Consider the following 12,438-nt stretch of genomic DNA (forward strand, 5'->3'; position numbering starts at 1 on the left):
CACAGATGAACCTGAAGAGTTTTATGCTAAGTGGAATGAACCAATCATAAAAAGCCAGTGCTGTGTGAGGGATGAGAGTGGTCAAATCCATGGGGAAAGAAACAGAGTGGTGGCTGGAGGGGGCCCCTGGGGAGTCTACGTTTATCGGGAACAGTTTCACTTTTGCAAGATGAAAGATTTTAGAGATGGACGTTAGTGACATTTGCATCACTGTGCATATGCTTAATATTACTGAACTATACACTTACATTGGAGAAGGAAATGGCAACCCACTCCAGTGTTCTTGCCTGGAGAATCCCAGGGACGGGGGAGCCTGGTGGGCTGCCGTCTATGGGGTCGCACAGAGTCAGACACGACTGAAGTGATTTAGCAGCAGCAGCGGCGGCAGCAGCAGCATACACTTACAAATGGTTAAGAGGGCCATATGATGTATATTTTACTGCAATTTTAAAAAACTACTTGGGGCTTTGAGTGGCTTCTGCATTAGTCTGGGGCCCCTTAAAGGCTTGGAGGGGCTCTGGGTCTTCCTTCCTGTGGCTGGAGGTGAGGCTGTACATGCACTGAGGGGAACAGGTGGTGGGACGGAAAGCAGGGCAGGGGCCAGAGAACAAAAATTGCCGGCTTGTCACCTTGTCATATTCTTCTCGTTCCCTGATGCCTTCACGTATGTGATAGACCCTAGCTTCCTGATGACTGCCAGCGGGTGGGCAGGGAACTGAAACCTTAATCTTTAGAGGAGGAGCAGGAGGCTGGAGGAGACGACTGTCCCGCTCAAGGACAAAGAGCACAGCAAGATCAGAGCCAGGGCTGGACCTTGGGGCTCAGCATGGGGCAAGACTCATAGCATGCCAGGTGCCAGGGCCAGGCCTGATGCCCAGGTTGGGATGTGCATGTGTGTGTACAGGTGGGTATACATGGGTGTGTGTATATGGGTGCTTCCTTGGTGGAGCCCAGGGAGCATCAGGGATGAGAGAGAGGAAGCAGTGGGGTGTGGGGATGGCTGGTCCCCTGGCTTCCATCTCTCCTGGGGGGACCCAGCACAGGGGCTCTGTGGCCCAGAACCTGGCCCCTCCCAGTGGCAGAGGGGAACATCTTGAACTGTCACCTACCCCCATGGAACGATGTGAACCCTGAGCCTTTGGGGAAGAAGGGAGGTAAGAGCTGCCTGGCGCTCTGTGTGGCAGAAAGGCCCAGCCTGGTGGTCAGACAGCCTGGTTTTGCACTTGATGCTGGCACTCATGAATCCCGTGACCTTGGGCAAGCAATTTCATCCCTCTTGGCCTCAGTCTCCCCTCTAAGGAGAACGCTCTCTGCTCTGCTCTGGGACGGGGGCTAGAGATCAGTGGTGACACTGCACTCTGTTAGGTTGGCATGCTGCCCCGTGCCCGGTTGGTCCACCCAGGGCTCACCGACTCGAAGGCCATGGAGATCCACTGCACGCGGCCGTCTTTGACGCCTACGGCCCCATGTGACAGCTGCCCCGGGAGCAGGTGGGGTTCGGGCAGCTCCTTGCACTCGGGGTGCAGCATGTGCAGGAAGGAGGAGATGCTGTAGCCTGCAGGGATGGCGGAGAGGGGTTTGGGGTGGGGACCCGGGATGGGAGCATCTCTTCCCCCATCCCACCCACCCATGTGTACCTACCCATCTGAGTGTGTACACACCAGGGGCACACGCTTTCCCCCCAACCTAGTTTAAAAAATGTCTGAAACTACTAGCAATGTCACTGGGAAACCTACAATACCCATTTGCCATTGGGGCAGAAACTGAAATCCTGTGCCTTCTCAGAACCCACCTGCCAGCGCAGGAGACATAAGAAACGAGGGTTCAATCCCTGGGTCGGGAAGGTCCCCTGGAGGAGGAAATGGCAACCCACCCCAGTATTCTTGCCTGGGAAATCCCATAGACAGAGGAGTCTGGTGAGCTACAGTCCATGGGTTGCAAAGAGTCAGACATGACTGAAGTGACTTAGCATGCAGCACATGCATGCCTTTTCAGGAAGAACCCTAGTCTGACCCAGGTTTCTACTGAGGGGTTGGCCCCAGGCCTCACCCCCAATTTTGGGAAAGCTCCTCCCACAGGTGTGCCCTGCACACTTCACACCTCCCCAGGCCTGTGGACTCTCTGCCAGTTCATCCTCAGGGATGAGACTACTCTTATCTGGAAGGTTCACATAGCTCCCACCCCCGCGTGGACACACACACACACACACACACAGACGAGAGTCCACAGACACCCCAACTCCAGGCATGTGTGTCCTGGGGGCTGTCCCCACCTTGGACCTCACACCCACCTGAGGGCAGGCACTGGGCCCCGCCCGGCTTCACCAACTCCGAGTTCCCCGCTATGGCCTTGCAGAGGCGACACAGGTGCCCAATTTCTTTGAAGAGGTCAAAGCTGCTGTCATAGATGACGCTGCCCTTTCCCAAGGAGACACAAGCCAGTGCAGCTGCTCAGTGAGTCAGGGACTCAGTCCTGGCCCCACCCTGGGGAGGAGCCTCCGGCAGCTCCTGCAACCATCCTGGCCAGCACTCAAACCCTCTGCCTGGTTGCCCACGGTCCTGCCTGAGTCTGCTCTGCCCCACCCCCAGCAGCTCCTCTGCTCCCATCACTGCCCACCCCCACGGACCCCCTCAGTCTCCCTTCCTTAATTTTACTCACAGCATGCTCACCTGGGCCCTTGCTTTCCCCTCTCCCTCCGCATAGCTGACTCCCACCCCTGCCCTCCATCACCTGCTTCCTCTTCTCCCCACCTCCCCGTCCCTCTTCTGAACCCCTGCGGACTCATGGTCCAGACTGGATACAACTCCTCTGACTCCACCTGGCTCTCAAATTACTTAGTGTCTGACACCCTGTATACCCGGCTGGCTGAATTCCCGAGGCAGAGGTTACGACCAACGAGACCTACATCCACAGTCCTTTCAACCACATCTCAGCCCCCATCACGTGCCAGGCACAGACCAAGTCACACCTCTCTCTGTCAGATCCTTTCTCCTCCAGCGCCCAAGAGCCCCGCACCAGCACAAACATGTACAAAGAGGAAGACTACTCCAGGCGAGGGCACCCTGGCTGAGGCACACAACAAGGGCTATGGGCATGGGGTGGGGGAGAGGCCCCCTGCAGAAGGACAGGGAGGGTTTACCCACCTGTTGCCCTCCCCTCTGTTCCACCCCTAGTGATGCAGGGCAGCTGGCTTGGTCCCAGATTCCTGGGTGATTCTAAAAGCTCGACCCTGCTCCATCCTCAAGAGAAATGATGCCCCAGGGGTCCGGGGAGGTTCTGTCTGGGCTGGGTGAGCGGTCAAGGAGCTAAGGGTGGGGGTGGGGAGCTGGGCTGGTGGTCCCTGCACTGGTAGCTGTTCATCAGCCTGCTGTGGCGGGGCCCTCTGGCAGCTGTCCAGCGTGGGTGCACGCACCGGGTCTCCGATGACGTGGTTGTCCACCTGCCGTGTGCGGTTGATGCCGATGATGCCAAAGACCACAAAGACCATGGCCCCTGTATCCACCAGTGGCCGCACTGCTGGCTTCCCACAGCCCGTGTTTATGCAGGGGTTGAAGCCGAAGGTGGCGGAGAGGCGGGCCTTGGGTGCTGCAGAGGGAGGCACAGCTATACAGAAAGGCCAGGCCCAGCCTCCCGAGGCCCCACAGCAGCCTCCCTGCACATACCTTTCTCGCTGGGCACGTAGAAGAACCCTTTGGTCGGCCCATCGGGGCTGGAGCTGAGCAAGCAGCCGGGAGGTGCCACACACACACGCCCGTGGAAAGGGGGCTTGTGGGACTGGGCAAAATACAACTTCCTGTGGAGGCAAAGGAGGCCGGGACTGAGGATGGGAGGGCCAGGAGGGCTAGGAGGGGTTGGGAAGGAGAGGCAAAGGCATGCAGAGGCCAGAAGAACAACCCAGGGATCAAACCAGCATCTCTGACGTCTCCTGCATTGGCAGGTTCTTTATCACTAACGCCACCTGGGAAGCCCTCCAGGGGTGCAAGAATTCTGAATGACCTCAGGGCCAGCCTTGGGGTCATTGCCCAGAAGCCCCCAGCCCCACCTTAAACTGAACAGTTACAGAGCTCAAGATTCTGTTTGAAGAAAGGATTCCACGGTCAGCTTATTTACCACTGGACTTGATGTAGCTCTGGGATTCCCTGGTGGCTCAATGGTAAAGAATCTGCATGTAATGCAGGAGACCTGGGTTCGATCTTTGGGTTGGAAAGATCCCCTGGAGAAGGGAATGGCAACTCATTCCAGTATTATTTTCCTGGAGAATTCCATGGACAGGGGAGCCTGGCTGGCTACAGGGAAGTCCATGGAGCCACAAAGAGTCAGACACGACTGAGCGACTAACACTTTCTTGATGTAGTTCCAGGTGCTTTATAGAATGCTCTAAGCTCATCCAGGCAGCATGACCCCAGTGGCTATTGTGTATCTGCAGAGGGAGCCTAGCCCTAGAGGGCAGGCAGAAGGACCCCACCTCCTGAGCCAGGTGGGCCAAGCTGGAATGGCCCAGTGAGCCCATCTTGGTCAACCCCCGGCCCCAAGCTGAGTCCAGCCTCATGTGGGTGCTCGCTGCCCCAAGGCCAGGCCCTGCCAAACAGACCATGGTCCCTGGTGGCAGAAGCGCAGGCCCTGCACTGCCGTTATCTGGACTGCGATGGCAGCGGGCTCTTCCTTTCGGAGCACGTATTGTAATTTGTAATGACATTGCGCTTGACTTGCTAGCTGTTGTCTCCTGCTAGTCAGCCCGAGGGCAGGAGTCACATCTGTCTTGTTTACCATCCCCAGCACTAGCCACATGCCGGCCCACTGTCAGTGCTCAAGGTTTATTAAATGAATGAATGGATGAGAGAGTAAGGCCCTCAGCGAACATAGCCTCAGTGGTCAGAACAGGGGGAGGAACCTGGGAAAAGATGCCCCCAGCTGGCTCGGAGACCCCTCAAGGCACAGCACACAGTTGCTCATTAAGTATTTGGGGACAGTGACTTCATGCCAGGCGCTAGGCAGGGCATGTGTATACAGTAGATAAGGACAACAGACACGGGCTCTCTCCTGTCACCTTACAGTCTCAGGGGGTGTTAGCTGCTCAGTCGTGTCTGACTCTGCCATTCCATGGAATATAGCCTGCCAGGCTCCTCTGTCCATGGGATTTCCCAGGCAAGAATACTGGAGTGGGTTGCTTGCCCTCCTCCAGAGGATCTTCCTGACCCAGGGATCAAACCTGGGTCTCCTGCATTGCAGGCAGATTCTTTAGGGAGGAGCAACACTAAATAAATAACCTCTGAATTAACTGTATGCACTGAGAGTGTGGATAGAGCCTTGGAGAGGTAGGCGGCGTGTACTCATTCTTTCCTTCACTCATTTACCCAGCAAGCGTTTCCTGAGCACCTGCTGCGTGCCAGGCTCTGGACCAGGTGAGGGAATATGGCAGGAGGCCTACATTCTACTGAGCAAACACAGGTAACGAACCAGCTGTCAGTATGCTTCCAGGAGGTGATGGGAACCAGAAAGAGAGCAGCTGGGTGATGTATGGGGAGAGATGGGGTGTGGCTGTTTCAGCTGTGGGAGGGCGGTCTGGTCAGAGACAGCCGTGGGTGGGGAGTATCTGGGTAAGGACCTAAATCTTGAGGAGTCAATCATGGACTTCCCTTGTGGTCCTGTGGTTCTGGAGGAGCTGGGGAAGAGCACCATAGGTCCAGGGAACAGCAAATGCAGGAGCTCTGAGCTGGAAACTGCCTGGTGTGCCAAGGGGCAGGCAGACAGCATCTCTCACAGAGCCACTCAGAGGATAAGGGGCAGATAGGGGAGAGAACTGTGGGCCTGGCATCTTGGTGTTCCCCGATCCCCAGCTCTGGGGGGGGAGACTGTCTAAGCACACATGTGGAAATAGGTAGGGGTTTCTTTTTAAAAGAATTTTTTTTTTAATGTGGACCACTTTTTAAAGTCTTTATTGACTTTGTTACAATATTGCTTCTGTTTTTGGTTTTGGTTTTATGCCCCTGAGGCATGTAGGATTGTAGCTTCACTGACTAGGGATTGAACTTGGTCTCCCTGCACTGGCAGGCGAAGTCTTAACCACCAGACCAACAGGGAAGTCCCTGGACAGCGGCCTGCGGACATCCCTGGTGGGAGGGGCAAACGAGTACGAACCGGCTCGTCTGCAAGGCTCTGTTACCGGGTGTGCTGCTGCTCCTTGGCGGCCACGTAGAAGCTGAAGTCAAGCTTCCAGCCCCGTTTGGTGTCGCAGGCCAAGGTCGTCACCATCCACTTGCGGGAGGGGCTCGCCGCCTGGAGCAGCCCTACTGTAGACATACAAGCGGTCAGCTTCTTGGTGAAGTTACCAAAAGGCGCTCTATACACCTAAGCAGTGGATTGACAGAGACAAGACAGGTGACTCCGGGAGGCTGCCTCTGCCTGGGCTGGGCCTCAGGCTGGGTCCCCTCCCTCCTGGGAGACCTCCCCACCCCCTGCCCCTGTTCCAGCCCCCAGAGTCAGGGGAAGAGCTCTGGGCAGAACCCAGGAGGCTTGGGTTCGAGTTTAAAGGTGAGGCAAACCCTTCCCTCTCTCTCTCTGAGCCTCAGTCCTTCTTCAACTGAGGATTTACTCCAAGCCAGCCCTGAGCTGGGCTGTGAATACAACACTGAACCAGATGGGCTTGGTCCCTGCCCTCCTAGAGCCACGAGTGACGATGGCTTCAGATTCTTTTAAGGGCTTAGACTTAAACATTAGCATGATAAGACCCAGGAGGAATGGGGCAGTAGAAGAGGAGGGTGAACTGAGATTTCCAGGACATGACCCAGGGAGGAGGTGACATTATGTTAAGAAACCTGAACGGGGAGCCAGTCGTGCTTTAAGCTGGAAGGCAGGCTCTCCAGGCAGTGGGAATCACCTTGTAAACATTAGTGTAAAGGTCAGAGCCAGGGAATACCTCACACACTCCATCTTTCAAACGGAAATACAAACCCTGATCAGATTGACATGAGTTGACATGGGTAACTGTCACCCTGGAGGTGTAACATGTTAAAGAAACACCAATGATGTTTGAGAGGAAAAAATCAGAGGCCTGGGTTGGCCCTGGGAGACCCTTTTCTGGGGGTGTTAGAACAGAGGCTGAAAACGACAGTCTAACTCATGGCTCCCGTTTACCGAGTGCTTACTACATTTCAGGTGTTACAGAGCTCACAGGCCTTGTCTCAAGTACCTCCAGCAACCCAGGGTGGTACCTTTCATACCCCCATTACATAGATGAGGAAGCTGAGGCTCAGAGAGATGAAGTAATCTTCCCAAAGACACACAGGTTATAAATGGCACAGCCAGAACTCGAACCCAGGCCTGGCTGACTCAGCAGCCCTGCTTTCACCACTCTGCAGGTCCCTGCTGTGGGCCTGGCTGATGGCAGGAGAGGGTCCTCATTTGCCTGGAGCAGGTCCATCCTTGCAGACCCTGCCCCTACCCCGACGTGGCCAGTGCCCACCAATGCAGCACTAAGGGCCCCTTCCCTGGTCGTGGCAGCTCACTGCATGAGAGCCCAGGCTCACCTGGAAGGAGGGCACCTCCCCGTCCCCAAGGGACACGGTCTGCCAAGGGGCAGGCAGGCTGGCATTGAGGGAGAACCTGTAGACAGTCGGGCGGCCTTTGTTCTTCACCTTGGAGACGTACACGGTGCCTGGGGAGTCTAGGGACAAAGGAGGGGTGGAGGAGGGGGGACGATCACCTCGGCTAGCATCCCCTGATCCTGCAGCAGCCCAGCCTCTGCTCCGCTGGCTGAGGAGCTGAGCCTGATCTCGGGCTCATCTCCAAGTGTTGGCTCTGTTCCTGTATACTGGACCGAGCCCACCGCAGTGGTGGAGGGGCAGGTGGTGGTGGTGAACACGGGGATGGCGCAGTGACATAGATGGAGGGCAGGTGGTGGTGGACACTGGATGGGAGGTGGCAGGTGTGGAGGAAGTGACAGTGCAGGTGGAAGCCATGGTAAAGATGTGCCAGTATGGACTAGGGAAGTGGCAGTGATGCCAGTGACGGGAGCACAGTGTGAAAGCTGGGGCCACATTGGTGATGACGATGGTGGGCACAGAGGGGGTGATGATGGTTGTGGGGTGACAAGGACATATGGAACTGCCCTGGGGGTTAATTCTGGGGGTTAACTGCGGGGGGTTAATTCCCACATGTATCCCAGCATACCCCCTCTGACAGGAACACCAGAAGGGATAAGCTAGGCTCCAGTGTTCAGGAGGCCCCCTCCCCCAAATCAGGATGGTCCGGCACACAAGGCGGGTTCATGGGGCAGCACAGGCCAGGCTGGGGTGTGGCAGGAGGGGATCGCCTTGTTCTGGCCGAGGAGAGCTGGTGGGATGCTGGGCGAGGGCCTCAAGTTCACTCCCCTACCCCCACCCCCAACCCAACCCTGTTGTTCTTGAAGGAGAATCAAAGAAGGGATTTTATCTGCTCTCCCTGCAAGACCCCCGCACCCTTGTACCAGGACATCCTGACACCCCCACCCAGACAGTCCACATTCCCCACTGACCCTGCAGCGTGGCCTCAGGCCGGCTGGCCCAGGACACCCCAGAACCCCGCTTCTTCTTCTCCAGGGACGTCCGGATATTGTTCTGCAGGCTGTGGGGCTTCTCCTGGAACAGACCTACCCCCCGCGTCGTGTCAGGGACAGGAGGGCCTCCCTGGCTGGGCTCGGCTGAGGTTGGGACAGTGACGATCCCAGGGACACAGGCCCTGGAGCCTTTAGAAAAGGGGGTAGTGTCAGGGTGTCTGGGGAAAAGGTTTTTTCTAAAACAAACGTGGGGAGAACTGAAAAAATGCCAAATGCATAAGAATCTTAAGGCAAAAGAAAGGTACCCACCAGCCTTACCCCAAGAAAGACACTCAGAAGCTTTCCCTACTCACCCTCATCTTGCCTCACTTTCCCCCTGTCAAATGGGATGACACTCCCAAGGGTTACCTCTGGAGGGTGGTTGAGGGATCAAAGGGGACGCTGCATCTCATGGGCTTAGCAACGTGTCTGGCTCGTGCTGAATGCTCCATAAATAGGAATAATTAGAAACGGCAGAGATGAGGGGAGACTGCCTGTTTTGCCCCAAGCATTGTAGATGAATTTTTTGTTGGTTTTGTTTTTTTAATGAGCTACATTTTACACTTTCAAAAATGCGATCCTCACAGTAATTCTAGGAGGTGGTTATTATTAACCCCATTTGACAGAGAAGCAAGCAGAGGTTCGAGGAGGTTACATGACCTGTAGGGGAAGTGAGAGGCAGAGGCCAGCAGGACAGGTCCTGTCTGCCCCTACAGCCGAAGCTCTTTTTGCTACAACATGAAGGGCCCCTTTAAGAGGCAGCTCAGAGGCTGAGAGATACAAGGGGCCAGGGGCTGAACTCTGGCTGGGGTCTTGGCCCTTCTCCAGATGTTTCCAGGAACTTTGGGATCATCCCAGGGTCTGTCCATCTGTGAAATGGGAGCAGATGTGGCTTTCAGCCTCCAGGCCCCAAGGGATGGCAGAAGGCCTTGCAGGGGCAGTGAGAATGGAATGAAATTCAATGCCCAGGCAGGTGGGAGTGGCGGAGGGGATGTGGCCAGGTCAGCTCCAATTCAAGAGGGGATCCTCAGGCACCTCCCTAAGCCGCTTCGGATTATCATGCATTCGGCTCATGCAATCACCAAGGGGAAGGCCAGGTTAATCTGAACACCGCCCCAATTACATGAAGGCAATTACAGCAGTCAGCGGGTCTTCCCCTAGGAGCTGGGAGCACTCACCCAAGCGTCTTCTCATTTGGTTTCTAACCACCCGGCAAAGCGGTATGACCTTGAGTCGACTTCCCTCGCCCTACCCTGGACCTCATCAGACTAACTCTAAGACAAGCAGACATCTTTATCTCACCTCTTGGCTCATCCCTGGCACATGCTCCATCACCAAGTCCTGTGGATGTCATCTCCTAAAAACCTCTTGACTTCACTGCACCATCAACCACGCTGGCTCCAGCCCCTACAGTCTCTTGTCAAGATGACACCAGCCTCCTACCTGGACTCCCAGCCATGCTCTACGCAGCCCTCCAACCAGACAGCACCTGGTCCCTCTCTGTGTAAAGCCCTCCACTAACTTCCAGTGACAATGACAATGACAATGTAATCCAGACATCACACTGTAGCCCACCAGGCCCATCTGGCTAGCTTTGGCTCATGCAACTACCTCCCTCAAACCTGGTCCTAGTCTTTCCCACCTCTGGTGCTCCCCTCTGCCTAGACCACTTCCCACCTCTCCCCTCCCAGCCAGGCCAAGTCCTTCTCATTCCACGAGTCTTGGCTTAGATAGTCCCTCCTCCAGGAAGATCTCCATGATGCTGAGCTCCCCAGGCACCCTGCTTTTCGTCCACCACAGCTCAGATCTACTATTACATGGCCTCCATAGCAGTGGAGTGAATTCCTGTGCTTGGGAAGCCTGTCCTGCCCACTGCGGCCTCCCCAGCACCAGCACAGCTGGTACCCAGGCAGTATTCATTTAATGAAATGTGGAAACACTGAGACTCCCTGGTGGCTCAGATGATAAAGAATCTGCCTAGAGTGTGGAAGACTTGGGTTCGATCCCTGGGTCGGGAAGATCCCCTGGAGAAGGGAATGGCTACCCACTCCAGTATTCTTGCCTGGAGAATCCCATGGACAGAGGAGACTGGTGGGCCTACAGTCCATGGGGGTGCAAAGAGTCGGACGTGACTGAGTGACTAACACTTTTTAGAGATGGAGTTGATTTCCTAAGTTCACACGGTGATGGGGAGCCTGGCATCTCTAGTCTTGGGGATCTGGACTCCAAAGAGGACACCCCGGCAGGAAACCTCACCTGAACAGGTGATGCAGGAGATGCCCTCGGCGCTCAGGTTGTACTTGAGGTCCAGCAGCACCTGGATGTTGGTATCGGGCCGGAAGAGCAGCGGGGCCCGGCTGGCGGGGCGGAGCCGGCTGGCGAACACCAGGGACAGGACAAGGATGGAGACAAAGAGCCCTGCGAGGAAAGGACACTGCGCTAGGCAGGGCCGGGGCCCGGGGGCGGGGGGACACATGCACAGCCGGGGCCTCCAGAGCCCTGGGAAAGAGCTGCTCCTGCTGTGGGGAGGAGGGCAGGTATCCCAAGGGAGTGGGCAGAGGCCCAGCATGCCAGCCTGTGGGTGAGGCTGCTGGGGATCACTCCCTTGAAGGTAGGGGCCAGTTGTCATGCATGTCACCAGGGGTCGGACTTCAAGTTCCAGCTCACATTCCTGGACAAGAAGCAGCCATCATCTTAGAGCCCTGAACAGTCTATAAAGAGCCGGCACATCCATTTGGTCTTACACAGACCTAAATCTTTACAACGATAATAATAATAGCACTTAACTTTCATGGAGCACTACTGCATGCCTCACACTGGGCTAAATCCTTTACACATACTGTCGTTTCCTTACAACAGCCTTACTAGATACTCTTCTTCTCCTCAGTCATAAGATAGGAAACTGAGGCACAGACTAACTGCCCCAGTCCAGGTGGCACTGCTAGAACGTGGCAGAGTCAGGATCCCAATTAGCCAAGCTGGTCCAATGGCAGAGCCCAAGCACTGGGCACTCTGCTCTGCTGTCCAGCATGATGACCAGGACGTAGGAGGTGTTCAGTAAGCGACAGCTATCGTGAGACTGGCTTTATTCTCTGCAGGGAGGGGGTGAGGCTCCGAGAGAGTGAGCGACCTGAGCCCGGGTCTCTGACCTCTAGCTCATCTGTGGGACAAGGGGCGGGCTCCCAAGACCTGCGTGTTCTTTGAGAAAATGGCCGGGGGGAGTCTGTTGTCCACATCTCAGGTGCTGGGAGACACTGCGAGATGGGGGAAGGAGAGTGGAGAGCCCACTTACCCACAATCACCCAACGGCTCTTGACGGCTGACCACAGGACCCAGTGGTGCAGCAGCTCCTGCAGCTGGGCAATGAGCTGCCCCCGGCTGCCCCCGTTGGGAGCCGGCTGCAAGCCCTCGGGGGGCACAGACACCAGGGACACATCTCCCAGCTCCAGCGACACTGCAGGGCAGAGCAGCGGTCCATCAGAGGGCTGGCCCAGAAGTGGGTCAAAGTCCCCCTGGTCCACACCCCCTCCAGGGAAGCTCAGATGCTTGATGGGGATCCTCCCAGTCTCGTCCCACCCCCACCTCAGGACCAGATGGTCCTCGCACCAGCTTGTCAAGGTACTTCCCCTGACAGAGGCAGTGCCTGGGTCCCGCAGATTCAGCAGCAGGCCCGCACCCCCTCTCACCTGGCTCCTCCTCCACACTCAGCAGGGGGATGTCATCGTCCAGGTAGGGCATGGGGCCCTGTGCAGGGCCACCCCCAACCCGCTCAGGAGCTGTGAACACGTCCCCAGGGAAGTGCGGGGAACTCCTACGGCCACACTTCTGGTTGCAGCTGCGGAAAGAGTGGGGGAAGGGTGGGTCCT

General features: G+C 56.4%; 1 protein-coding gene across 3 annotated transcripts in view; it reads right to left on the bottom strand.

Moving 5' to 3' along the window:
• Positions 1-12,438, bottom strand: part of DISP3 (dispatched RND transporter family member 3) — a 58,136-nt gene that overhangs the window by 4,367 nt on the left and 41,331 nt on the right. For all 3 annotated transcript variants that reach the window (XM_059875537.1, XM_005216984.5, NM_001206230.1), the window contains 10 exons: positions 12,259-12,407; positions 11,865-12,026; positions 10,829-10,990; positions 8,513-8,626; positions 7,527-7,663; positions 6,164-6,348; positions 3,663-3,793; positions 3,413-3,585; positions 2,291-2,417; positions 1,410-1,555 (listed from right to left, as the gene is read on the bottom strand). In XM_059875537.1, coding sequence (XP_059731520.1) covers positions 1,410-1,555; positions 2,291-2,417; positions 3,413-3,585; positions 3,663-3,793; positions 6,164-6,348; positions 7,527-7,663; positions 8,513-8,626; positions 10,829-10,990; positions 11,865-12,026; positions 12,259-12,407 — 1,486 coding nt within the window. The remainder of the gene's footprint in view (positions 1-1,409; positions 1,556-2,290; positions 2,418-3,412; positions 3,586-3,662; positions 3,794-6,163; positions 6,349-7,526; positions 7,664-8,512; positions 8,627-10,828; positions 10,991-11,864; positions 12,027-12,258; positions 12,408-12,438) is intronic.

This window comes from Bos taurus, chromosome 16 (assembly GCF_002263795.3).
Source record: "Bos taurus isolate L1 Dominette 01449 registration number 42190680 breed Hereford chromosome 16, ARS-UCD2.0, whole genome shotgun sequence".
In the NCBI taxonomy this organism is placed as follows: Eukaryota; Metazoa; Chordata; class Mammalia; order Artiodactyla; family Bovidae; genus Bos; species Bos taurus.